The sequence below is a fragment of the Narcine bancroftii genome, chromosome 3 (genome assembly GCF_036971445.1).
Source record: "Narcine bancroftii isolate sNarBan1 chromosome 3, sNarBan1.hap1, whole genome shotgun sequence".
NCBI lineage: Eukaryota > Metazoa > Chordata > Chondrichthyes > Torpediniformes > Narcinidae > Narcine > Narcine bancroftii.
The window spans coordinates 362952772-362980352 of record NC_091471.1 but is presented as its reverse complement, the minus strand read 5'-3'; the positions used below and the strand labels follow the sequence as shown (position 1 = coordinate 362980352).

The 27581-nt window shown below is 38.1% G+C and overlaps 1 protein-coding gene across 3 annotated transcripts in view; it reads right to left on the bottom strand.

Moving 5' to 3' along the window:
* The window catches only part of nploc4 (NPL4 homolog, ubiquitin recognition factor), a 42356-nt gene extending 15006 nt beyond the window's left edge, over window positions 1–27350 (bottom strand). Inside the window, exons 1-10 of one of the 3 annotated variants that reach the window (XR_011354903.1) lie at window positions 27254–27350; window positions 19288–19368; window positions 18277–18389; window positions 16397–16588; window positions 15272–15320; window positions 9304–9398; window positions 7866–7989; window positions 5294–5473; window positions 2981–3067; window positions 1051–1122 (exon numbers count right to left, since the gene is read on the bottom strand). Coding sequence is in view for 2 of the 3 variants with exons in the window: in XM_069930118.1 (XP_069786219.1) it covers window positions 1051–1122; window positions 2981–3067; window positions 5294–5473; window positions 7866–7989; window positions 9304–9398; window positions 15272–15320; window positions 16397–16588; window positions 18277–18389; window positions 19288–19368; window positions 27254–27268 (1008 nt within the window). In the remaining variant the exon portion in view is untranslated. Of the gene's footprint in view, window positions 1–1050; window positions 1123–2980; window positions 3068–5293; window positions 5474–7865; window positions 7990–9303; window positions 9399–15271; window positions 15321–16396; window positions 16589–18276; window positions 18390–19287; window positions 19369–22659; window positions 22793–27253 lie in introns of those variants that run through there. The other 2 variants (XM_069930118.1, XM_069930117.1) reach the window with 2 other exon arrangements.
* Between the last annotated feature and the right edge of the window lie 231 nt (window positions 27351–27581).

The following is a 27581-nucleotide window of genomic DNA, read 5'->3' as shown; positions in this document are numbered from 1 at the left end:
TGAACTCCTAGCATCAGATAATAATTTTACCATGTTTAGAAATAATACATCTTTTTAATGCTAAAGACCCAACATGAAAAGTGGTCCAGCTGTGGCTATCATGTTAAAGGTAATATTAGATCAACAACCAGAGTCTCAAAATGGACAAGGCAAAGGAGATGATTGTGGATTTCAGGAGGATGGAGATCAGTCATTCTCCATTGCACATCAATGGTTCCATTGATGAAGCCCAGGAAAGACTTGGTTCAATCACAGGGCCTCCTGTGCATACAAAGGAGGGCCCATCCTGGACCCATAACACCTCTTCATTAGATAGGAAGATGCAACATCGCTTACACTTCCTAAGGGGTTGAGGGGGGCAAAGCTACTGGCTCCCATCTTGACAATATTTTACAAGAGCACAATCGAGAGTGTCCTGTCCGGCTGCATCATCATGTGGTATGGTAGCTGTAAAGCACCAATCTAGAAGTCAATATAGAGGATCATCAAAATGGTTAATAACATCACTGGGATCTCCCTTTATTTGACTGATGATGTTTACTAGCAGTTTTGTCTAAACAGAGACAAAGAATTATAGAAGACACTCTCTATTGAGCACACAGTATATCGTTGCTTAATGTTCTCCCCATTTGTTTCCCGTGTCAATAAAAGTTGCTTGAGATTGTAACACGTGTCCAGACTCGTGCCTCAGTGAACCCACCGAACCTGATACTCTTCCCACATGACACATTGTCTGAAGAGGGCGTGCAAAATTAGTGATGACCCCTTCCACCCCGCACACAGCATCTTTTAGATGCTCCCGTCTGGGAAGAGATACAAGAGCATCAGAGCCAGCACCACCAGGTTGAGGAACAGCTTCTTCTCATGGGCAGTGAGAACGCTGAACAACCAAAGCAACTGCTCATACTAACCATCCGAGACTCTATTTATTTATATAAACAATATTTATTTGTATAAATGAAATACATGTCCTGCATATGTATCGTGATTCTGTGCAAGCTTTTTTTTGCAGTCCTAAAACCCTGCTCAATAAGCAAAAAAATTCCTTACTTTATTCCTGATGAACTTGACCGTGCCTTTTCTTGTATCCTCGGATAAAAGGTCTGTGAATATCCAACCAACCTGAAACAAGATGCAGAAAGTCAAATGCATCCAGATCATTGAGAGCAGTGGTTCTCATCCTTTTTCTTTCCACTCACATCCCACTTTAAGTAATCCCTATGCCATTGGTGCTCTGTGATTAATAAGGGATTGCTGAAGGTGGGATGTGAGTGGGAAGGGAAGGTTGAGAATCACTGCTCTAGACCCAATTGTTACTGAAATATTTTACTTGAGAAAAATTGTCATTGGCCCATTTCCTTTGGAGTTATGAAACCGTACACATAACGAGTCAATTGGGTACAATTGAAACTGTGGTTTTCAAATTTTTTTTCCTCCACTCACACATAGCACCTTAAGCAATTCCTTACTAATCACAGAGCACCTATGGCATAGGGAATACTTAAAGTGGTATGTGAGTGGAAAGAAAAAGGTTGAGAACCACAGATTTAGAGCATTAAATGTTTTAATGTTTCCTTGCCATTACTTTCAGCTGAAGCCCAGGAAAGACTTAGTTCAATCACTAAGCTTTCTCTCTGATGCCACGTTGTGCTCAGACAACAGATGTGCTTCTAAATATCAGAAAGAAAAAGTGCCAGGTCAACTCTCAAGATCAGAAATAAAAGCCTCACAAATCAATCTTACAACAAAAATTTCCGATATTTGCATATCCTATGAAAACAACTTTGTGGCCATGACTTCTTAAAGTGTCAGAAACTGCTTTTGCAATTAAACATTTTTTCAATATATATTTTATTTGGATAGGTCATAGGATATGTATCAAAGCCACAGGACTTAATAATGGAAAGCATAATAAAGGTGCAACTGGTGCCCCTCTTGACACATGGTGGAACAATTACGAAATAGAGAGCTTAGCAGATTGTTAAAGAAATACTGTGGTAGCAACAAATTATACTTATTAAATATCAGGAATGCAATAAAACATCAAGGTACTTATCAATTTAGCATCAAGTCATTAGTCCAGAATAGCTAAAGCTTGGCCAAAGCAAACTACAAAGCCAAAAATAGATTTGCCATATGTAATCATTCTTTTGGATTCTTTATATTTTCCACTTAATTTTGTTTATACAAATTGCTCAGCCCCTGCCCATATGCTATTTTGCTAACCAATTATTCTTTCTCACACACCATAGCATCCCAGTAACACTCCTATCTCATTGTACAATCCCATATATTAGTTAACATTTTGGCACACATTACCAAATAGTTATTATTCAGAAAACACTTCTGCTTTAATTCAGGAACGCAGCTGTGCCTGAACTTAAGAGTATTTGTTCTATTCACCCAGGGCTGGAAGTTAAATAAACTTTATTTTCCATTCATCCAGAAGCCTTGCATTGTACTGTCCAACACAACTGGAAACAATTACTTCCATTTATTGCAAGCCAATGCTCCACATCTGCTTATTGTTAATAAATGAAAACCATCGTAGGCATCAAACGTTGGAGAAAAGCCCCCATTTTAAAGTACTTCGTCAACGCTTAGGTTACAGTTAAAGAAAAGTGCAATCCTTTTAACTTGATAAAAACCACAAAGCCACTTTATGGCAGGTTGAAGAGTGCAAGGGACAATCTGTGGTATAATTAAGACAAGTCTAAATAAACTTTGAAAAGCATGCCAAAAAGAGACAAGCCCTAAAAAGTGTTCTTGTCTGTTTGCTTGACATTTTTATGCTCAAGCTTCACTCCCACCGACTTTTGAACAAGAGAATTTCTTAGTGATATACCAGAATAACGCTGATTGCAACCCTCCCTCAATTCTTGCAATTAATTTATCATAGGGGCCAGATCCTACTATCAAGTTTCTCTTCAATAACAAGCGTTGACAGCTTCATCATTATTCCTGCAGAAAAGCCAATCACCTTCCTCAATCCAAGTTTAGCAGCAATTTCATCTACAACTTCAGCTTTGGGATCCTCCAGAAGCTCTAGACTGTTTGCTGTACCAATCTACAGAGAGAAAAAGAATTGGACTTAGAGACAAGCATGCCAATTGTGGAATATTTTCCAAACTGAATTTAGTTCAACGCTAACACAAAGGACTAAATACTCACCAATGTGTTTAAAAGGAAGGGAAAATTTTACATTTAAAGTGATTGAAATAAATTGAGCAGATTATTAAAAGAAATATGATAATTAATTCATTGACATACATGTGCACCAAAAATCTCACTTGCTGCATCTGAACAGGTTCTTGTAAAGAAAATTTGTTTAGTTTAACAAAGCAGTTCGAGAAACAATGAATACACAAGATAAATAATATTCACCGTACTCCTGGTGAAAGTGACTTGCAAAAGTGCTGACAATCTGTTTGTGATGTTGGAGCAGTCTACAATTAGTGTATCAAGGGCAGCTTCAAGAGTTTGATAGCTGTTGGAAAGAAACTGTTCTTAAGAAACTGTTCTTGAACTGAGAGGTACTGGTGTTCAGGCTTCTGCACCTTTTAACTAAAGGTAACGGTGATAAGAGATTGTGACAAGGAAGATGGGGGTCCTTTTTTTGTATTGGCTACCTTTTTTAGAGGTATTGCTTCACCTGCAATGTTGGGCGGCACGGTTAGTGCAACGCTGGTTCAAATCTTGTACTGTCTGTAAGGAATTTGTATTTACGCCTCACGTCTGCATGCGTTTCTTCCGATTGCTCCAGTTTCCTTCCATCTTTCAAAACGTACCAAGGGTGTAGGTCAATTGGATGGCACAGACTCGTGGGCTAAAAGGACCTGTTACCATGCTGTAGGTCTAAATTTGAAGGGGGTTTCAAAGCCTGTGATGGACATGACTTCATTTTGGGTACTTTGAAGTAGAATGAATTCTGTGTGCCTTGAACTTGTAGTGAGATATTATGCTATTTACTGTGGAATACATTTACTGCTTGACAGCAACCAATTAAAAAAAAATCTGACAAGCTTTCATTTGTGTGAAGAAAGATGACATAGGGCCATCTAGTGGATTTACAAACAACTGGAAAGATGAGTATTTTTATTGATATGTGCCATGGGGGAAAATGTACTGCATAAAAACCCAAGTTATGGTTCTCTTGCATGTGTAGTAGTTAAGCATGCGTAACATTTTTGTGTTCGACATAATGGACATTTAGATTAGAAAGCACTTAAAAACATTTGTTCAATTCTTTTCTTCAAGTTTCCTTCCTTAGAAGCTCATGAGAACCAAACCAAAATTAAGAAAGAATTGGGCATAACATCAGAAAAAAAAATGCCAGATTGTTAAACTCACCCTATGTAAACTGGATGATTCTCAATGCCTTACATTTCTCAAATTACATAATTTCTATTTTTTGTGACCTTTGTGAGAAAAGAGGATACTCACAATAATGGATCAATATGATCCATTTGGGAGTCCCCAAATTTAGAGGGATTCTGAAAAGACATTTTTCAAACTTTATCAATGATCCTCAAGATTAATTTGGAACCTTGCCCATTAATTGCTTTGTTTGGTTTTTCTCATGATTAAGATAAACGTATCAGGGTCTCAGGAAAAAGTTTTAGCTTTCACCATCTTTATAGCCAGATAAGCAATTTTATTGAAATGGAAAGATGATTTATCTCCTTCTCATACACAGTGGTTATATGATGTAATGTCCTATTAAAGTTTAGAGAAAATTAGATGTAATATTAAGATAGAAAGTTTCAATTTATGAAACTGTGGGGCCCATTCTTAGAAATTTGTATAATTGGAAGAATGAACAATTATTGTGTGTTTAGTGGTTCATTGTCTGTTCTCTACGTTGATTTAAAAAAAAATTAATTTAAAAGGTAACCTTGATTAGAGGGAGGGGATAATTAGATTTAGTTTTACTCTTTAGTTTTTTTCCTTACAAGTTATTTCATGGTTGCATAGATCATTTCAATTAAATGTTTTTGAGGCATTATAAACAATTATTCATGTAGCTTTAACTACTTTCTCCCCATTGGCCTTTTTTTGTGCGTGCTTACTTGTATACAAATGTATTTATGCATATATGTTAAACATTAAAATATTTCAAAAAGGATACTTTGCCTCACTTGCTTTCTGAATTTTAACCTACTCTGAAAATAATTGCACAAGATATGGAATGCTTTTGACATAAAAAAGTACAAAGACATCCTGCTTGTTAAATCTCAGCACTATTGTTAAATCTATCTTTTCTATTGTTAAACTACAAAGACAGATCTCTGACCTGTGGGGGTTCATAAATCGCAGCGACCTCGGCTCGAATACCTAGTGGAATGTCCGTGTGTTCAGTATAACGGCCATAAAGGAATCCTAGCCGCTGGTTCCCGGTCTGACGCCAAAAGTTGAGGAATCTGTCTGCAATTGTATGGTTCTCAAACATGATGTTATCCACATGCCTGTATTTCTGTTCAAAAAGGTACACATTTTTTTTAGACCATTAAACTTACTTTCTAAAAAAGATTACTAGTAATTGGAACTGTTGCACATTTTGAAAAGTACAAATATTATCTTCAAAGTATTTAAATTATAATTTATCTCCAAAGGAAAAGAGCGCTCAATGTAATTTTTCATCAAAAATATTTGGGATTAACAAATTGTAAATTTATATATTATACAATAAACTCATACTGCATGGTTTTCTTTATATACAGAAGTAATACTAATCTGAATGTGGTGTTATAAGATTCAAAAAGGTAAATAATTTCCCTTGGGTAGAAAACACATAGGACACAGATCTTAAAAGTAGATTTCATATAACATATATAACAATTTAGGCCATTAGGCCCTTCTAGTCTGCACCGAACCAAACACTCCTCTCTAGTCCCACCTACCTGCACAATGACCATAACCCTCCACCTTCTTCTCATCCATATACCTGTCCAACTTTTTCTTAAATAATAAAATTGACTCTGCCGCCACTATTTCTCCTGGAAGCTCATTCCACACCGCTACCACTCTCTGAGTAAAGAAGTTCCCCCTCATGTTACCTCTAAACCTCTGCCCCTTAACTCTTAACTCATGTCCTCTGGTTTCAATCTCTCCTACTCTTAACGGAAATAGTCTATCCACATCCACTCTGTCTATCCCTTTCATAATCTTAAATACCTCTATCAAATCCCCTCTCAACCTTCTATGCTCCAAAGAATAAAGACCTAATCTGCCCAATCTCTCCCTGTACTCTAGATGCTTAAACCCAGGTAACATTCTGGTAAATCTTCTCACTCTCTCCACTCTGTTTATATCCTTCCTATAATTAGGCGACCAGAACTGCACACAGAACTCCAAATTAGGCCGCACCAACGCCTTATACAATCTCAACATCACTTCCCAACTCCTATATTCCATGCAATGATTGATAAAGGCCAGCATACTAAAAGCCTTCTTCACCACCCTATTCACATGAGTTTCTACCTTCAGGGAACGATGTACCGTTACTTCTAAATCTTTCTGCTCTTCTGTATTCCTCAATGCTCTCCCATTTACTAAGTACGTCCTGTTCTGATTCTTCTTACCAAAATGAAGAACCTCACACTTATCAGCATTAAATTCCATCTGCCAAACAGGAATGAAATGAGGAAATACAAAAACTGTGGAAAGCTGGAAATTAACTCAGCCAGAAACATGGAAACAAAGACAGCAAAAATTTGAGGCATAGATTGAGGAGGTTTTTGTTTTGCAAACAAAAGCATCAAAGAACATGGAGCAGATGGTGTTGCAATACAATACCATGATCTAATTGAATGATTGAGCAGACTAGAGAAGTCAAATGGATTATTCCAGTAGCCACGCTTGTTTCGATTACAACAGGTTTTATAACTGACTTCATTCTCCTCACTCTAGATAAAAAGCATTCTTCCATTTGCATGCCTGCAAAATGCCACATCTTGACCCTGTAACCTTACACCTATCTTAGAGTTCCTCCCAAATCTACCATTATACACACTAATTTTAACTGTTGCATTACTGCAATTGTGCATTTTTCTTCCCCAAGGTATGGAATTCCCTTTCTAATCCCACTGTTTCGATCCCACTCCCCTCCTTAGGGCACAGCCTTCCTTAAGTATATAACTTCAATCAAACTTTGTTTGTCTCAAAACCACAGAACCTGGAGTGATTCAAATCCTTTCATATATTAAAATTGTCATGCAATTCCCCAAATACCAAATTATTTTGTAAAACATCATAGGTAGGTGTCAAACAAAATTTAAACATGTTACTACAGAGCTACTACACAAAGTAACCAGGAAGATAGGCTTTAACAAGCAAACTGAAGATGAACGAAAGATAGACGGAAAAATAAATGTGGGGAAGGAATTCCACATCCCAAGTTAGATTCAACTGAAGACATAGCCATCAAAACCAAAGTGGACCAAGATAAAGTAGTGCAATAAGATTTTCCTGATGAACAAACAGAGCAGAGAATTCTAATTATTGGAATAGATTGTACTCTTGTAAATTAATATCATAATAATCTTACTTTGAAAGTGTGACTTATTTAATTTTTTCAGCAAGCATTCTAAGTGAAAAATCTTTAATTTGTTGTGAAATGTTTATACAGTTCCTTTTTTAAAAAAGCCACACGTGTTAAGCAAGATGACAAAGAAATGACCACACTTACATTCAAATCAAAGAATATTCTGAAAACCTGTTAATTGCTTAATGCCATGGCATTTTAATTTGTACCAGGCCATTAGTTAATTGTTATTTAGCATATCACATCAAAATGGTTTCCAAAAATGCTTTCAACCCTCACCAAAGCATCACTCTACGCAAGAGATTTGGGAATTCAAACTTGCCTGTCTGTTAAGTGTTATGGCACTTGGTTGGCACTTTGTACAAATTCCATCAGGCCACGGGGGATGCCCTTCACAACCAGATTTGATTTTGCAGCTTATATTCTCCAAAGCAACAAACTTGCCTCTGAGTAGAATGAAAATCTAAATTAAACCTTTCAACTTTTCTGCCAAAATGAACAAATCCAGAATTGGAAACCCTGGGAGTGCAATGAATAATACTAAATGAAACAGAATAACAAGTCATTAAATCATTAAAAAATTGCTGTGGCGAACACTGCAAGTAATCCCAAAATACTAGATGGGCTAATTTCAAGGGACAAAGCATTAGAGAAGCTTGCAGAGCTAAAGGCAAATAAATTGCTGGGACTTGCACACAAGAGATTTAAAAGGAAGTGGCTGCAGAGAGTTGTCCCATTGGTTGAAAATTTTCAGAACTCACTAGATTCAAGGAGGGTACCAATAGGTTGGAAAACAGCAAATGTGACTACCTTGTTCAAAATGGGAGGAAGACAGAAGAAACTAAGGTTAGTATGTTAAAATTTAATGATGATTAAGATGCCAAAGTCAACAAGGAGAAAATAATTATTCAGGAAGTTTGAATCTAATCAAATCTAGTTAAAATGGTTCTACGAAAGGCAAATCATGTTTGACAAATCTGCTCAAACTCTTAAGGATGCAACAGAGGAAGTAGATACAGATACTGATAGAGTGTAAAGGTTCAGAAAGCATATGGTGTGGTGCCACCCAAGTATTCGGTGCACAAGAGCTTCAAGGAATTGGATTAAATGGGTTAGCATGGATAGGAAACTGGCACAAAACTAAAAGTTGAGACAGATGGGTCATTTTCAGGCAGAGATACAACTAGTGGAGTACCCTACCCTAGGGATCAGTTCTTGGGCCTGAATCATTCACTATTTATATTAAATTACCTGGAGGGAGGAATGAAATGTGTTTCCAAAGTTTGCCAATCATACAAACACACGTGCAACGGATATCACAGAGCGATTGATCAGAAACCTGACAAATACAGTTTAAAAAATGTGGAAGTGAGAGGTCAGGTACTTTGGCAAAAGGATCGAGGGCCCAAGCCCGAAACATTGGTCACCCTTTCCTTCCGATCGATGCTGTGTGACCCGCTTGCACTTCATATCTCTATATATTGCACGTCCAAATACGATGCAAGATTACTTTCGGGGCATAACGTTCAAAGAAAATATGCAGGTTATAACAGACCCGACAATTTTGGGGATGGATCAAAGTACCCTGCACTTGTCAAGGCAGGCCAATAGCATCACCCAAATTGGAACAAAGAAATAAAAGTGCAATACTACAGTAGTTCTGACCAACAGACCAGGGTATGAACCACAGGCTCAGTAGAAATGATTTAGGAAAATAACTAGGTACATTTCCAAAAAACATTTCTCCAAAGAATACTTACTTATCAGCACCACCTGTCAGTTTCCGGATGTATGCATGAAATGACATATGTTTAACAGGTGGGTCCAAGTGATTAAGATAGTCTTCATCAAAAGGCTGAAAAAAAATAAAATGTGAACTATCGCTCACTTCAAAATAGTTTGCATTATTTGTATACAAACAAAATTAATCAGTTCGTGAAGACCAATAAATGTTCATTCATATATGATTAATCTGAGCAGGTTGATTTTGAGTGAACAGATTAGGGACTAATTTTGCTGTTAATACGAGTTGATAGCAGACGTTAGCTTCTTTGCATCAAATACTCATCGGATAACAAACAAACTGCATGCAACTATTTACTGACCATGCTGCAAAATACAACTCTTGTTTTAACAGAATAATCTGATCTTTGATTCTTAGCTTTCCAAATTATCATTGCTTCCCATTTTGCATTCAAAATGAACACATTTTGATAATTTTATTAACAGCTTGCACACAGCATCTTTCAGCTGTTCCCGTGGGGATAAAGATACAGGAGGATCAGAGCCAGCCCCACCAGGCTGAGGAACAGCTTCTTCCCACAAGCAGTGAGAACGACCAAAGGAACAGCTCACACTGCTCATACGAGACTCTCACATTCATGAAACAATATTTATTTATATGTGAATATTTATCCTGTATATAAAAGGTAAAGGTTCTGTTATTGTCACTTAATACTAAATTTAGAATGCAAAAAAATAAATCAGACCCATTTTATTTGCTCTCAACTCTAATTACCTTCTAAATACATCACAAACATTTGGGAAATGACATTTAAACAGAGAGCAGTTCCAAAGATTAGTCATGCAACATGGTCAAATGTATAGAATCAAACCTCACAGACAACAAGACTCCAATATCACAACTCCAAGGTCCATCCTGTGCCACCAGCAGGATGCCCATCAGGGATGGCAGCTCAGTGGTATATCAGTAGGAGGGAGTAGCCATGAGTCATCAATTTTAATGATAGACCCTGTCAAGTCTCATAATCAAGTCAATCAGACAAAGAAGCTTCCTCCTTTTACCATCTATTGTCTGGCCGCAGCTAATTATTTAATGCTCCTCCCTATTTGAGAATTTGGAAGATACACTGAAAGTAGCAAGGGGACAAAATGTACACTTATTAATAAAGATGCTTTTCACCAGGACATCTTAGTCCCATCCTTCAGAGACTAAACACATACAAAGAGTTGAACGTCCAAAGCGAGATCCCCGTAACTTGCCTCAACAACCAAGCAGCAGATGACTGAGAATGGCAATACATCGCTCTGGCCATCAATAGAAAAACATTCCAATACATCACACAAAGAAAGATGGCTGAGATTGTGGAGATAAATGATCGGAGTCTTAATCCATCAGTGAACAAGTTTCTCAGTGCAATTTTCTGGACCCAACCATTTCCACTTGCTTCGTCATTGACCTTCCTTTCATCATAAAGTCAGAAGTGAGAATGTTTGCTGATTGACTGAATGATGGTCAATTCCATTCACAACTCCACAGCAATGGAGAGCATTTATGCAGGCAATAAAGAAGCTTGACCATCCAAGGCAAAGTAGTCCATCTGATTGGTATTCATCCATCATCCTGAACATTCATTCCTTCCACTACCAGTGCATAAGCACATTTGCAAAATGCACTGCAATTACTTGCTAGGCTACGCTGAGCTGTGTTGAGATATTTTCCAAGTTATTTACATACTGCAACTTAGAAAATGCTTACACAAAATAACGAATCTGTCCAAAAATATAACAAGGTAACTGCTCAGATATTCGAGACAGTGGTGAACCATTGATGTCACTATCAGCTGCCTACTAAGAGAACATGAACCTGAAAAAGATCTGTAGCAGCTTCATAATAAAGCCAAATCTGAGGTAGTGCAGAGCCTTTAGTTGTAACAATATTGAGGTAGAGCTTGTTTGTACAAGCCCCATTTACAGAAATCCCTGGAACAGCCAATATGCCTTGAAAATCTAATCTTCTTCCCTCAGGGCCAAGGAAGCCCCAACTGCGAACAATTTCTACCCTGCACAGCTACTGGAATTTTAATGGGGAAATTAGAGACAAATGCTCCAAGCAATTTTTATTTTGAAATGTTTACCCATTTTGCTTCAGATACAATTTTCTCTGCCTCAATTGCTCTGTGCAGAACCACAAATATGACAATATTTGCCTGTATTAGAAGTCATTTGTCTTACAATTTCAAATTGCGATCTTTCATCAACTCTTCCATTAGAAATCTGCCTTTTCCAAGTGAATTCATCAAAATCCTTCATAAATATAAACCCTCTCCATTATAATGACTTTTGACTTTTTTCAGTTCCAATGAAAAACAGTACCTTATTGGCACCGTAGCAAATCTTCATGGTACTCTCCTTACATTCAACATCCCTCCTACAAATTAGCTTCAAACAATATACAAGTCTAACCATTGTCAGTACAAATTTATTTTGTTCATCATCTGCTTTTTTTTTAATTACTTTTCCAAGAAATATAGTTGTACACATAATGATTCATCTCTTTATGCATAATGTTCTGCATTCAGTTCTGGTTGCCTCATATAGGAAGAAAGTGGAAGCTTTAAAGGGGGCAGAGGAGATTTGGCAGGATGTTGCCTGGGTGGAAGAATAAGTCTCAAGGTTGACCAAGGTGTAAAGGATTGCATGGAATATAGGAGTTGGGAGGTGATGTTGAGATAGTCTAAGAAGTTGGTGCGGCCTCATTTGGAGTTCTGGTCGCCTAATTATAGGAAGGATATAAACAGAGTGGAGAGAGTGCAGAGAAGGTTTACCAGAATGTTACCTGGGTTTAAGCATCTAGAGTATAGGGAGAGATTGGACAGATTAGGTCTTTATTCTTTGGAGCGTAGAAGGTTGAGAGGGGATTTGATAGAAGTATTTAAGATTATGAAAGGGATAGACAGAGTGGATGTGGATAGACTATTTCCGTTAAGAGGAGGAAAGATTAAAACAAGAGGACATGAGTTAAGAATTAAGGGGCAGAGGTTTAGAGGTAACATGAGGGGGAACTTCTTGACTCAGAGAGTGGTAGCCGTGTGGAATGAGCTTCCGGGAGAAATAGTGGCGGCGGAGTCAATTGTATTATTTAAGAAAAGGTTGGACAGGTCTATGGATGAGAAGAAGATGGAGGGTTATGGGCATTGTGCAGGGAGGTGGGACTAGAGAGGGGTGTTGGGTTCGGTGCGGACTAGAAGGACCTAATGGCCTGTTTCCGTGCTGTAATTGTTATGTTATGTTATATATGAACCATAGATAGGGTGAACAGCTAGCACCTTTCTTTTCTTCCACCATGCACCCGCCCCCCACCCCATGAGAGGCAATGACCAATACCAGAGGACACAAGTTTCAAGTGATGGGAGAAAAGTTTTAGATAGATGTCAGGTGCAAGTTTAAAAAAATATACACAGAATGGTAAATGTCTGGAATACATTGTTAGGGATGGTAGTGGAGGCTGGTACATTAGGGCCATTTAAAAATCTCCTAGATAGGCAAGGAAGAGGGTTAAGGACTGTGAGGTTGGGAAGGCTTGATGGTGGAATAGGTTTATATAAATCGGCATATCATGTGCTTCAAGTTCTCTGCATACGTAATTCTTAGTTGCACTCAAACAGTCTAAGAATAGCCCCTATTCATGTTCACAACTGCCACATTCTCCAATCCAAGTGTTTTAGAACACAATCTTAATGATTTAATGGAGTACCACGATTTAATTAATTCTCACTCGAAAATCAGTTTTATACATGTGGATTATAATTCTTCCAGATATTTCACAGTATAGCTCATTTTCTTTTCTTAAATAAAACCTTGTGTTTCAGTTCAGTCTTAAGCCAATATGTCAGTCTCCAAAATGTTTACATATGTAATTAAAAATATTTTTTCTATGTTTGCTGTCTGAAATTCTTCAGTGTAACTGTCCATTCAGCAAGCTTGATAACAATGGACACCTGCACACAGCAACAGTTGAAAGCAGGAAGTCGACTTCAGATTGTTAGATAATTGTGGGCAACTTTTGTCAAGGTCAATAGTAATCAATGTCCTTGTGCCTGAACACAAAATACAAGCCACTTAATCATATTTAGCTTGATTAAATTCCAGCATACTTAAAAATTTCAAGAAGACAGTATGGCTCTGTAAGAATTTGATGGCAAGGAAAGTCTGTTAAGATGGAAAAAAACTACTGAAGGAACTTAGCACATTGAAGCAGCATCAGTGGGAGGAAAAGAAATAACATTTCAGTCCAGAACCCTTCAATAAAATGCATGTTCAAAGCTGTCAAGATCTTGGGATTAGGTATAACAGCATATTGGTGGATGACCCTTCTGTGTGTCACCATTTTTTTCTTGCTATAAATGTCAGACACTTAACATTCAATCTGTCCACCATCAACCCAAAATTGGGCTTCTAATTCTAGTTTGCCATTATGAACTTATTAAAATAACCTCCAATTTTTTTTTGTATGAGCAGGCACAGAATAGAAAAAGCAATCATCAATACTTCTTTGTTCCACACTCCTTCTCCTCATCTCTTCATACAGATACTTTTGCTCTCAAAGCATTAAAGTTATCTTTGTCTTTAAACTAAGACAGTTATTGTCCATTTTTGTTATTTCCTTGTTTTTATTTCCCTTTACATTAATCACTTTTGGCAACTTTTCTCCTCTATTCTCCCCTTTCCTGCATCATTTTTTTCATCAATACCAATTCCTTTTTATTTTCCAAATATAGACAGAGTTCACAACAAAGGATTTAGAAACAAATGAAAACTATTTTCTCGAAGAAACTAGGCAACACAGACAAGGATTAATGAACATATTACATAGACTATAAAGAATGTCAAACAATAGATTATAATAAAGAATAGGTCAAATAAATCATCATAATTTGCCTTTACCTGGATTGAAAAATTATACGTTGGAGTTGTTTAAAAAATAAAAGCTACAAATGTGGACTTTTGCAATGATAAAGGAGGAAAAGTGCAAATTGCAAGCTGCATCTTATCACTGTAACTTGGCAGGTATGGCAGCAAAAACTGAATTAACATCTTATTGAATTATACATCAAAATCAATTGTTCACTAGATTCCATTATCATAAACTACAAGACTAATATGATGGCATCAATAATTGATTTTTGTTCTAAACTGACAACATTTGTCTGTTTACTACTCCCCCAGGAACAAAAAAAGACTTGAAAAGGAGTCAGCCAAGTGCATATTATCTGAAAAAAGGCAGAAAATGCAGAGCCCTCATGGGAGTTTTAAAAGTGTTTTGCTAATGCAAAAAAAAAAATCACTAGATTAAAAATATAAAGTTTGAACAAGAATGTAGACCAAAAAATATCCAGTACATCTGAAGGGCCATCATATATTTCAACTAGGTGTTTTAATCCACGTCCAAGCCAAAATGCTATTATACCAATCACTCTTTCAGTCATCAATAAAAATAGCTACAAACTCCTAAAATGCTTCTTAGCAACAAAAAAAAATTGTTCTCCAAGATGCCACACAAAATTCTGTGGCTTCTGATGTTAACTTCCACACTGATTCAAGACATGGGAAGGAAAGTCCCTTAAAAAGGTACATGTTGGAAAATTTCAAACCAGTGGGGCAAAAGTTAAGAAAGAGTTTGAGTCGTATTACATGGATTAATTAATGCCCTTTATGACCAATAGTCAAGCAAATGACTTTAAATATTTTCAGTGGAATGACAGCTTTGGTTTTCAAGATGACATTCCCCTTAATTGTTCATTCAAAGACTTTAGACAAAAACTAGATTTCACACTCACTATAGGCAAACCAGAAGGAGTTAAATGCAGTCTGAGATGTCCTTACAACATTTCAATACCAAAAAAATTCACACGACCTCAACCAAGTTTACATATTCTGAAAAGATACACAGGTTTTCAAACAGAATAACTAATGAGACTTCCTTACCTCTAATGGTACACAATGTACACATTTACCCAGTGCCCCATGACGACACCTACCAGAAACAAATAAAAAGTTCAAAGTTTTGGGGAGTAGAAATTGATTTATGCAAGTATAAAGTGCCAACTCTGTTACTTCCTCCAAAACTTTCAATTTGGCACCAACATCTAATTTTTTTTATATACCTGCACAGATTAACTTTGGGATACAAGTAATGCCCACCTCTCTTTTAATGAGCAATAAAGAAGTTGTGAATGTGACATTTAGTTAAATTGGTTAACATTTACAGAGTGGCCAATGAAGAAAATTCTTCCAAATCTCAACATAAAGCTACTTCTGCAGTTTTTTTTTAATTCCTGAAAATGTAATGATTTCTGTAATTATATTAAACTTGGCTGGCAATGGGAGTGGGGCAGTATGGGGATGTAGTGGCAAAGTGGACATTATTGGTCTTGCATACAAAATGGTATGAGAACATCAAATTCAGGAGGAATTATAGCTGACATTACCAACAACATTTACATTCAACGAACAAATAAGTAAAAGTATCAGAGATATTCAATTAATTCTAAAAATCGCAAAATTTAGAACATGCCACACTTAAATAAGCCCACAAGCAAATAAATTAACACTCCAGCTATAAATTTATTGTCTTAATATTTTCAGTTATGTAAACCAAATAGATATCAAATCAATTTAAAATTTTGATTCTTTTCCTCTCCTCCCCCTGACACCCCCCCCAAAAAAAAAGTACAGTTTAAACAAGTTAATACTTTAGCATTTAGGGGTTCAGAAACTCAACATGATGAGCCTATGTTATGTTCCCAGCTACTGAGTGCTGACAAGTCAGAGGCAAAACAAAAATTACAAAATATCGGATGAATTTTTGCAAAAATGACATTTCAAGAACTGGTTTAAAAAGCATGGCAGAGGCTAGCAAATTCTTCTGACTGTCAATAATGAGTGAGAAGGAAAAAGGGAAGAACAATTTAAAAAGAGTGCATAAATCCTTGGGTATAGAAATTATTCCTTGCAGCTAGTTTAGGAAAGTTAAATTCCTATTAATGTATTATGCTATGATTTGTAAAATAATTAATGCTATTCTGTATACTTTTGTTCAGAATATCTTACTGTTGGTGGTCCCTATTTCTATAAATCTTTCCATCTTGCTTGATTAAATACTGGTCAATTTCATCTTCCACAATATTCACTGCAGATGGAGTTAAAACTCTTGGACCTCCATGAGCCTGGGTTGAAGTCTCCATGACCTGAGTAGAAGTCCCCGCATCACTTGATGGAAAGAGATACAGCAAGTCTCCATGTCTAAGGAAAAACAATGAAATCAAGCACAGATATTCACATTACAATGGTCCAATTTAAAACAATCCTATAAACAAATATTGACATCCTACACACTTGACTAAAACAATTCTTTTTTTGGGGTTAATGGAAAAAGTAAGACCTCTTATTATTTCTCAATATCAGCACTTATAATTTTGCTATCCGATGGCCATCAATGGTGCAGGTACATAATCTTTTATCTGAAATTCTAAAAACTGAACATTTTTTCCATGGATGTCGACTGCACACCAATGCTCTCGTTTGGCACCAAACATGACCAGAGGCGATCCACCCCCCAGACCAGCACCGTATCTCAGCGCTCCTACCAGTCAGACATGCCTCTGCTGCTCTTGGACTTTGAAAATGTCAAAAAGAGCTGCAGAGCCCCCTATGGTCACAGAGAGAAGCAGAAAAGGAAGCGCCTGTCATCACTGATGGTGCAGAAAGTAGAGTTACTGCAGAAACTTGACCGTGACGTATCTAAGCAGCATCTTATTGAAGATTATGGTGTGGGAACTTAGAAGCAGAAAGATAAGTTGAAGTTTTACAGTGATGAGCAGAAACTAATGAAAAATAGGAAAACACTGCATAGGGCAAAAAAACCCACAGATCTTAACTGGGTGCTAGTGGATTGAGCCAATTTATGTTTGTAGTTTTACTGTACTTTTTACTTAATATAAAGTACACTAGTAATTTTATGGTCTTTCTTACTTTATTTACCACCCTCATCCCATCCAGCACTACCACAACTCTCCTCCCTGCCCCACCCCCCCCATCCAGCACCGCCACAAACCACCCCCCACCTTCCAGAGACCCTTCCAGTTGGAGTGTATCTTTGTTTTGCGCGAATCTGAAATCAGCGCAATTACTTAACCTTAATATTGTTATTATTTGAAAAATTCTGAAAAAAGTGTCTGGTCCCAAGGGTTTCAGATAAAAGATTATGTACTTGTATAGGGCTTAAACGTCAAGCCAGGGAACGATGGATTTCCCCAATTGGTAAAGAGCCTTATCTAATACAAGAATAGTTTTGCTAATACATAGATTTAAAAACTGAAAATAGTCATCTCACAATGAATTAAAATATGGCAGTAACTGCAATTATTTCCCCATGCAAATGAAATGCATGTATGGATATTTTGCTTTGCATTTGAAAGTAGCAGTAAAAGTTGTAGTTGCAAAATGTCAATTTCATTTACTCATGAATAAGCAGTCTGCAACTCAAGGCTTCTTCAGACACAATAAAGGACAATTTTTTTTCTGTGCATCAACAGAAGAGCAAAGTCTCTTCACCCATCAATCAGGGCAATTTTAGTCAAGGAAAACATGTGCAAGTGCTTCTTCCCAAAGAGAGTAGTTTAACTAAGTCTCGATTTTTACCAAAATAGTGGAAACAATACATTTCATAATAGTGTACATCCTCTGTAAAATTGCCAACAGATAACAATCTTAGGTAAGATTTGTTTGAATAAAACAATCCCTTTGAAGAGTCACTCTCAAACATGCCTGAATTGTTAATAAATCACAATTATTAGATAATCTGAAGGGAGTAAAATGCCTATTTTACCACTTCTAATTTTCATCAAAACTTTGTTAGACATTTTCAAGGTTAATTTCATCTTGGCTGTTCAAAAATTGCTCAGGTGAAAATGGGAAATACCAATACGCACTTGATTTTAAGCAAAGAGAGTGATTTACTCGTTGTAGGGGCGATCTCTCCTGTTTTATTTCTGTTAAGATATACAGAAAATCCATTGTTGGAACAACCAAACTCCTTTGCAACCTAAAAAGCAAATAATAAAACTAAATTACAATTGGAATGCAAAAAACCTCAAGGTATTTTGCACACAAAATTTTACATATGCAGTTACTGACCCCGATTTCTCCCACTGTGGTTAATAAACAAATTTCTTCTGCAGACTATAAACCAACCTTATCTTTCTCACCCCAAATTACTTAATGCTCAACTCTTGCATTGAGTAAATGCACACCTAGGCTAAAACTGCATTTTTCCACTCAGATGACAAATCCAGCATTAGGAGTTCCCAAATCTACTATTCATCATTTAAAATGACAATTTCCATGGCTTTAAAATGTAAATGCTCTTATATTTTGATCTTCTAATGCTTAACAGCTAAAACTGATTTCCACAATAACCATCAACATGTTTCAACTAGGCAGCTTGTCACCACCTTAATGATAATTAGACTTGGGCAATGAGAAAAATCTATGCCTATGCATTGAAGTCAAATGACGAATTTCATTAATGAAGCCTGTCACTGTTGAGAGATGTCTTCTCAGATGTGTGAAGTAGACCCAATTTCCCAGTTCATTACTGACAATCACAGGAACAGGTTTGTGGAGGATCTTTGCCTTGTGAATGTTGCATGTACTATCTTTTCATATGCTTCAAATGGAAAAAAAAATCAATGAGAGCTTGGAATTTGGCAAGAGTTGTCTGCGAGGAAACTGTACTAATGAACCAACCTGTAGCTGTCTTAGAAATCACATCATTTTAGGAGAAAGATCAGAAGACTCAGACTTGTTCACCCATTCCATCAATCAACAGATGAGTAAAGCAAAACGAGTGTACTCTTAAATTTTCATTTAATGCAAGTAATTAAGCCAAAATGATGAACCTAAATGAAAATATACATGTTCCTATGAAAATAGTTCATTACCTTTTTCAAAAATTGGGCTCCTGTTTCCCGTTTCCCCACATTAATCCGCTTCATTCCATGTGGTGACTGGATACGGACAATCTACAAAAAAAATACATACAATAATGCCTAAGCTTTCACCACAGTGGCATGGGATTAACCATGATGTCCTATATTACACTGCAATTAGAGCCTTTCAATGCAGAATTAGAAATTATTGTATTTAAAAATATATTTTCAATAAGACTCAAGAGTTGATAAAGGCCTCAAGACTAAAGTGCAACTGGCGACACAGATGATATCACCACAGTTAAAGGGTGCGACTTAAGCATGTCAGCAGTAGACACAGATAATTCTGGAGCTTTTAGCCCATTTACTGTATACAGCTTTCTTAAAAATCAGGACCAAGTGTCATTACTCCAGTGTTGGCCCTACATTGTGGCCTAGATATCAACTTGCTGCAGAGTATATATTGCAATGCTGCAAGATAACTGATATAACTACAACCAAAGCTGCATATTTATTATTAAAACCACAAAGACCACAGGCAGGTGGAAGCCAGTTAGCAGATTGCACTATTCCATTTAATCACAAATAAACAGAGCAAAGGGGTAACTTGCTGTTGCACTACTGTCAACTGTATTCTCCAAAATGAAAGTTCAGTACAAATTATATTTACAACTGTTTCACAATATTGAAAATTTTGCTAGCTGCAATTTGTAATCACTAGATTTTGCAACATTACAATTTATAAAAGCAAATTGTGGAGTCACAAATATCATGTTGGTTGATTTTGTTTTGCCTGTTTGGTCATTCACTTGACTAGAGTAGCAGGCTATGGTTTGTTGCATATTTAATAGGGAACAGTTCATTAATGGCCCAAGGATGTTCAGCAATTTTGAGAGATGGTCATATTAGGCTTCTTGATAAATGGAAAGAAAACAATTCACCCATAAAAGACATTACAGTTCATTTTAGACACAACTTGTTATTTTCCACCCTCCACTTGCTGTTCAGTTAATCAACTTCATAAGCTAAACTGCCACATTCAGGTTGGTGTCTTCTTTCACTGCTTATTGGATCACTGAATTTTTCTGGAAATTCCAAAGTTTGCACATGCACTTTCAAGCATAGAAACCCATGATGCAAGGAAAGTTATCACTACTTTATCACCCAGGTCTAGCCTTACTGGGGTACCATAACATTACAGTGGAAGAACAAAATCTCTCAAATACGGCATGTCCTGACCGTGGAAAGGAGTTCAACAGATACTCACTACGCTCTACTAATCTTGCCGCAGAAAAGAGAGGCTAGAAAGTTAGGGTGCGCCCGGCTGAAGTCAGTTGTAGAGGATACATTGCTGAATCCATGACCAAGCTTTGAGGGAAGCAAGCCCTCAGAAAGCCAATTAAATCCCTATCCAACAGCTGAAATGAACAGTCACTGGTTCTGGCTTTAAAATAAAAAGAGGGATCCTATCTGGGCTCTAAATGGCCACTAGGAGAAACGGATATAGGGCACACACCCAAGTCTGATCAGCCTGCTGTTGACCTGCCTTGGCAGATGGTGTCTTGCATTTAAAAGGCCAAAACACCCAGGGAATAAAACTGAAGAGGAGTCTGATACTGATTAATATTCCCTAGTGGTCATCCTTTTTTTTAAAAATTGAGGTAACCGATTGTACTGACTCGATGAGAGAGAATCAATCTAACCAATACTGAAAAGTCAGATTGTAACACCTCGTCCTATTTCGTCAATTCCAATCTACAGATTTGGAGCTACATTATTTAAATTACTTTGATGCTATTTAAAAAAAAGTTAAACAGAAGCATTGGGAGGCTTATCACATTCCATTGGCTTTATACTATAGTAACTTGCAAATTCTAGCCAGTCTTGTAGGCAGTACATTACAGATTCAAACTCATGGGCCATTGAAAAGGTTTCTCTGATAGCAGCCTTTTATATCTGTAGATTTTAGTTTGACCCTCCAAAAGAAAGAGCATCCTACTATTCTGACCAGATTCCCCATCATTTTACACATTTCCATCAAATCCCTCTCTTTTCTAAAGTATGCTCTCCCAGGATCTCTAAACTATCCTTGAAACTGTAGTTCCTCATCCTAGGATCCATTTTCCTTCTAGATCCACTCTAAAGATATTCTTATAATATGGCAATCAGAATTACATTAAATTCCAACTGAGGCAGGACCAATGTTTTACAAAGATTCAGCATAACTTTCTTGTTCTTATACTTTAAGCATCTATTGATAAAGTTCAGAATTATGCAGGCTTTCTCAACCTGCCACATTACTTTCAATCATTTCTGCATAGCTCCTGTAGTCTTGCACCTCTTTTAGAAAACTCTACTCATTTTTCCCCACCAAAGTACATCAAATTGTTTTTCTGCACAAGTAGTTTTGCTTTACTTATCAACTGTATTTTTTTTTAATTGTTTTAAATAGAAAAAAGAATTGTTTTTTAAAAATACTTTGTCAGAGACATTTGAAAGTTTTTGAAATTATTTACAGCTTTCACAGCAGACAAAAGCCCTAACCTAGTTAGGTTCAAAGGAAGGAACTTTACCACATGTGATCTGCAATCTATTATTAACCCCTTGGACTCTGTGCCCCTCTTTCAGAGACTACCAACAAACACATTTACTCCATGTCCCTGTTTTTTCGGACTACTCTTACACCCAACCACCAGTTGGTTCTTGAGTGTTCGTACTTCATGGACCCAGTCAGGAGTATACATTCTGGAAAGTTAAAAATGACCAGAGTCCAAAGGGTGAATTCAGACTCCTGTGCTCCAGGGTAAAGAGGATCAGTGAAACATGTAATTGGAATCTGGTGGAGGTATGCACAAGTCTACAGTCAGTGGCAACTTCAGGCATTAGGCTTAAGGAAGCTCATAAGATGTACAGCAAATCCTTGAACACCATTGTTTTGTTATAACATTGACGTGAAAAAAAAATTAAAAACCGTGGTATTTAATCACGATACAAAAATGGTTTCACTTAAAGTAGCACTTTCCAAGAACATAATAACTTTGTGAGGACCTACTACCATATAGGTTTTTAAATAAACACAGATAAAGTGCATTATAAGCTTATGGGCACGATGAGAATATTTTAGCACGTTGATAGAATGCACGCAATTAATAGCAGGCATGGGAAAGTTGAACTGGGAGTAGGGGTTAATTATAATGGGAGTAGGGGTTAATTATAATGGGAGTAGGGGTTAATTATAATGGGAGTGCAGTGAGCATAGCAGTTATTATAATGCTGTTACAGCACCAAAGACGGGTTCAAATTTAATCGTAAATTATGGGAATTTCCTGATTAAAGCAAACTTTACATAACTAAAGAGTACAATACTGATCATTTTCAAATTACATTTTGCATTGTCTTTTCTCTTTTAAATAGTTTATTCTCAATGCTGATGTATTAGTTAGGCATTGCAACCAAGCAACCAGAAAATTTGCATATCTGACATCTACCAATCCCCATTCGTATACAGTATATAGTTCTGTGGATTAGCAAGTAAAAAGAATTAGAGAACCAAAATATGTAATGCAAACAATACAACACAGAGAAACCACTGGGTAATAATTTATAGGCTCTCTAAAGCTGCTTAGTCTGTTGAACTGGCCAATAACAAAACTGTACCAGAAGTAAAACAATAATAGTGTAGAACTTGCATTTTCTTAGACTGGTAATCTAGATTACAAATTTGTTATATAAACTACAAATTAATTTCATGTCCTGTAATTTTGCAAGATTACCTGAAACTTGTTTGTAATTTATCACAAATAGTTTTCATATAATCTTACACAAAGAGTCATGATAATTTTAATGTTCGAAAGACATCAGCAAATTTGTTTTATCTGTACATGCTTATTTGTTAAGTGAACTGAGCACTGTATATTACATTAAGTACAGCCATGATGTAAAGCAACCCATCACTTTTTCAAATATTATTACAAGTGTGTAATAAACATAGATCCTGCCATAATGCCTATATCTGTCAAACTTCATCCAAATGTAGATTTCAAACTGGTTCAAAATCACGTGCATTGCTTAGCTCACACAATAGTTCAGGAAAATATGGTCATGGGCACCTGAACGGTTGGGACACATTCTGATGCACAACTTCCTTTTAGGCCAGGCTAGAAAATGCATGGGTGCATAGGGGATGATGGGTAGTAGCAGGGCAGTCTATTGGTAGCTGGTGGTCTGGAGAAGGCTGGGTCAAAGTGGTTCTAATAAAGAATGACGAGGCTCTAGTGTGCAAAATCTTGGTGCTGAGAAAGTAAAAATTAAAGAAGGAGTAACGATGCGAACAATAACAAGGCACAGAAATAGCTGGGGAGGTAATTTATTGGCTCTCTAAAACAATCTTGAACGGACCATTAATCAAATAAAAGTAAGCCAACATGATCTTAAGTGCAGAACTTAAATTTTCGCAGACTCAATAAATTGACAAAAGAAAAAAAGAGGGTAAATGCACAAGCAAGGGTCTGGGTTAATAGAGTTTCAATGGCAGTCCAACAAATTTATTCTTCTGTTCCATTTGCTGTGGGTGGGGGGGCGTGTAAAGAAAGAGGGGGAAAAAAAATCACCCCTCAGATTCTGTGCAAAGCAATCATAATACCTGTACAAGGCAAAACACAAATTGAAAAGATAATAAGAAGAAAAAGTTTCTTAAAAACTTCAACATTATTTCTAAAACCCTATAGGCAGAGAAGACCTCTCCTCAGACTTTCCCCACTCACTGTAGAGCAATATATTCAGTCCCATTTTATTTTTATTTTCTTCTTGATCTATCAAATGTGTCTAATTATTGGGAATCCTAGATCCTAAATACTATCCACAAGAAGAAAAATCCTCTCCATCATCCATGGAGGACAGGACATGTAAAACATGAAAACGTTCCATCAACAGCCTCCCACAGCAATTAGATTGTATGAAGTTGTTGTTTAACAAACACATTCAAGGTTTGGACAATTTAAAAACTAGCAATGAACAAAATAAATAAGCAAAAAATGTTGAGTAGACATTCTAAAGGAAGCTGGAAACAAATGTTCACATGCATCCCTGAAGCACAAATGCCAGAAGCAGTGGAAAACTAAAGATCAAATTATCTATTGAAAAACTAGTAAATGTTGGTGTTTAGAGGATCCATGGACACTACCTTTTTGTGTAAAACAAGTACTGTACAAGAAGCAACAGGAAATGTTGAGATTTAGGGGTATGTTAGAATACTGCATACATGATGGCTGGAATACAGTATGTAATTTTGGTCCATGAATTTAAGGACTTCAGTGCAGCAGGTTCCCTAGAATAAATTAATCCAATGGAGATAAATTCAATAGATCTATATATGGCAGTTATAAAATTTAGATAAGAGGCTGCTTCCCTGCACAGCAGTCTAAAACTAGAGATCATAGTCTCAGATTAAGGTCATTTACCATTCTCCATCTAAATATGTGTTAATTCCAAATTCAAGAACTGCCTTTGACTCCAAATGAAAGGCTAAAACTCTATAAGTAAAACCACAAGAATTTCAGTTTTTCTCACTAAAACCTTGAGTGAATTTATACCTATTCACCACAGAGAATCCGGATCCAAACTGGTCAGTCACTTAGAGAGTCAAAAACTTATTCAAGCCGATACGCACAAGTGAGCCAGTTTCTCCAGTTTCCATCTCGCAAGTGGACCTGTAGCCACTGTGGGGATGTTTACCTCTTGTGCATCAGGTTCCGTTCTTGCATTACAGCCAAACACCAATTGCTTGACAAAATGACACATTTTTTCCAATTGTTGTGACAACTGGAATCCTCCCCTTACTCCACTAGGAGTGCCTATTGCGTAATTAATGAAAAATGCTTTATCATTTCGCTAATTGTGTTTGTTGGGGAATGGGAATGCCCTTTTTTTAAAAATTTTTTTTTTAAACCAGCATCTCTTCAGAAGCAACGCTGCTGTCTCGTGGATTCATCTCCCTACTTCAAAAATTTCAGTGTTTGAACTGAAAAGAAAATACAATTTTAAATGGGGAAGGGATTACATTCCAGTGCCAAGTTAATAACTAAAAGATTGAAGTCCTTTCATTCATGGATGCTAACCAATCTACTGAATATTTGCATTACCTCTTTTTGATAGTGACTTCCATCTGTTTTTGCCCATTCCATAATCCCACTTTCATTGCTAATTTTACTTTTAATTGTTCTTTCATTAAAACACTAACATCTTATTTTAGCCTGCTAAGCACATTGAAAAATATACAACCAATTCTTAACTCCAAATATCCAATTTTTCAAGTTCAATACTGCCCTTTCTTGAAGAAAATGAAGAAATAAATTATCCTTTCTCTACAATCTCCCAAATGGTCACATTATAATGTAATAACTCTCATCCACAGATCTGCTCTCATTCACATACAAAATATTAGGACACTCTAGGCCAGTGGTTCTCAACCTTTTTCTTTCCATTCAGGTACCATTTTAAGTCATCCCTATGCCATCAGTGCTCGGTGATTAGTAAGGAATTGTTTAAGGTGGCATGTGGGTGGGAAGGGAAGATTGAGAATCACTGCTCTAGACCTAATTGTTACTGAAATATTTTGCTTGAGAAAAATTGTCATTGGCCCATTTCCTTTGGTTCTGAAACCCTGCACATAACGAGTCAATGAGGTATGATTAAACAGTGGTTTTTCAAACTTTCCCTTCCCACTCACATCCCACCTTAACCAATCCCTTACTATTCACAGATGGTATAGGGAATAAAAAGGTTGAGAACCACTGGTCCAGATAATTACTTTTATACTCAGTAACTTTTTGAACTACAAAAATAAACTGCTGAGATGAGCACAACTTTTGAGTTGGTTGCCCATTCCAAATGTTCGAGCAACTACTAGTTTGTTGCTTCTCACAAAGACCACCTGCAAACTTCCATCCTTTGATTGACCTGCTCAAACTACAAATGGCACATTAACCCCTCTTCCCCACCCTAGGTGCAAACTCATGATGACCTTCAACGTCACAGAAGACACCAGCAACCCTTGACTCAAGCCATCTTTTAGGTTTGCTCTCATTCGAGGCCAACCTGGAGTCAATGAGTTGAAAACAGTTAAGCCGACCAACAAAAGGAGCTGGAAACATGATGGTGAAGAACGAGCTCAATTTGGCCACTGCTGTGTTTGACTTAGAAACAGAATCTCGTAATACTTTAACCAGTTAAATGCAATGTATTTTGGGCAACGAATTCCAAATCCCTCAGTGCACAGGCAAGATCAGGAAATACTAGCATAACATCTGTGGTTTCATTCTCCACAGAGCAGAGCACTGGCAGCAAACGCAAGGCAAGAGCCTTGTGGATTAACGGGCTCTGACCCGTGTATGAAAAGGCCACCCCACCACTCTCCCTCCCCCACCCACCCCTACTGCCCCCACCACCCCCCCCACCCCACTCCCCCCTGCCCCTGCCCCCCCCACTCCCCCCTGCCCCCCCGCCCCCCCCACTCCCCCCCTGCCCCCCTCCTGCCCAGCCCACCCCCCCTGCCCCCCCACCCTGCCCCCCCCCTCCTCTCCTCCCCCCCCACTCCCGCCCTCTCCTACTCCCCCCACCCCCCACGGTCCCCCCCCACCCCCTGCCCCTCCTCCCCCCCTCCCCCTCCCCTCCCCCCCTCCCCTCCCCTCCCCTCCTCCTCCCTCCCCCACTCCCCCCGCTCCCCCCTCCCCTATTCCCCCCCATCCCAGTTCTTCTCAACGCTCCCCACCCCCCCCCAGGGCCGCTTAATTTGCAAACGGTGGAGCCGCCTCTGCCACAGATCGCGGCCCAGTTCTGCTCCAGGCCCGCGGTTCGTTCCCTCAAAGTGCTGCCTCACTGCTCTGCACGTCGGGTCGGACCGGGTCGGGTCGGGTCGGGTCGGGCCAGGCCTCTACCCCCCACGTCCCGTCAGCCGGGCCCCGGGCCGCCGCCTACTCACAATATTCTCCGCCATGCCGCTCCTCCTCCCTCTCCCCTTTACAGAAGGTGTGGTGGGGGGGGGGGGGGGGGGGGGGGGGGGTGTCCTCGCTTTCCCTTCCTCCGTCACGCCGAGTGTCACCCGGAAAAGGCGCCGCCGCCGCGCACGTCGCCGCTCCTATCGTTCCCCCCTCCCCCCCACCCCCCCTCCCCCCACCCCCCCTCCCCCCCACCCCCCCTCCCCCCACCCCCCCTCCCCCCCCTCCCCACCCTCCCTCCACCCCCCCCCCCCGGACCGGAGCGCTGCAGCTCACGGCACCGCGTCACCCTGGAGGCCGGTGGAGCCCCAA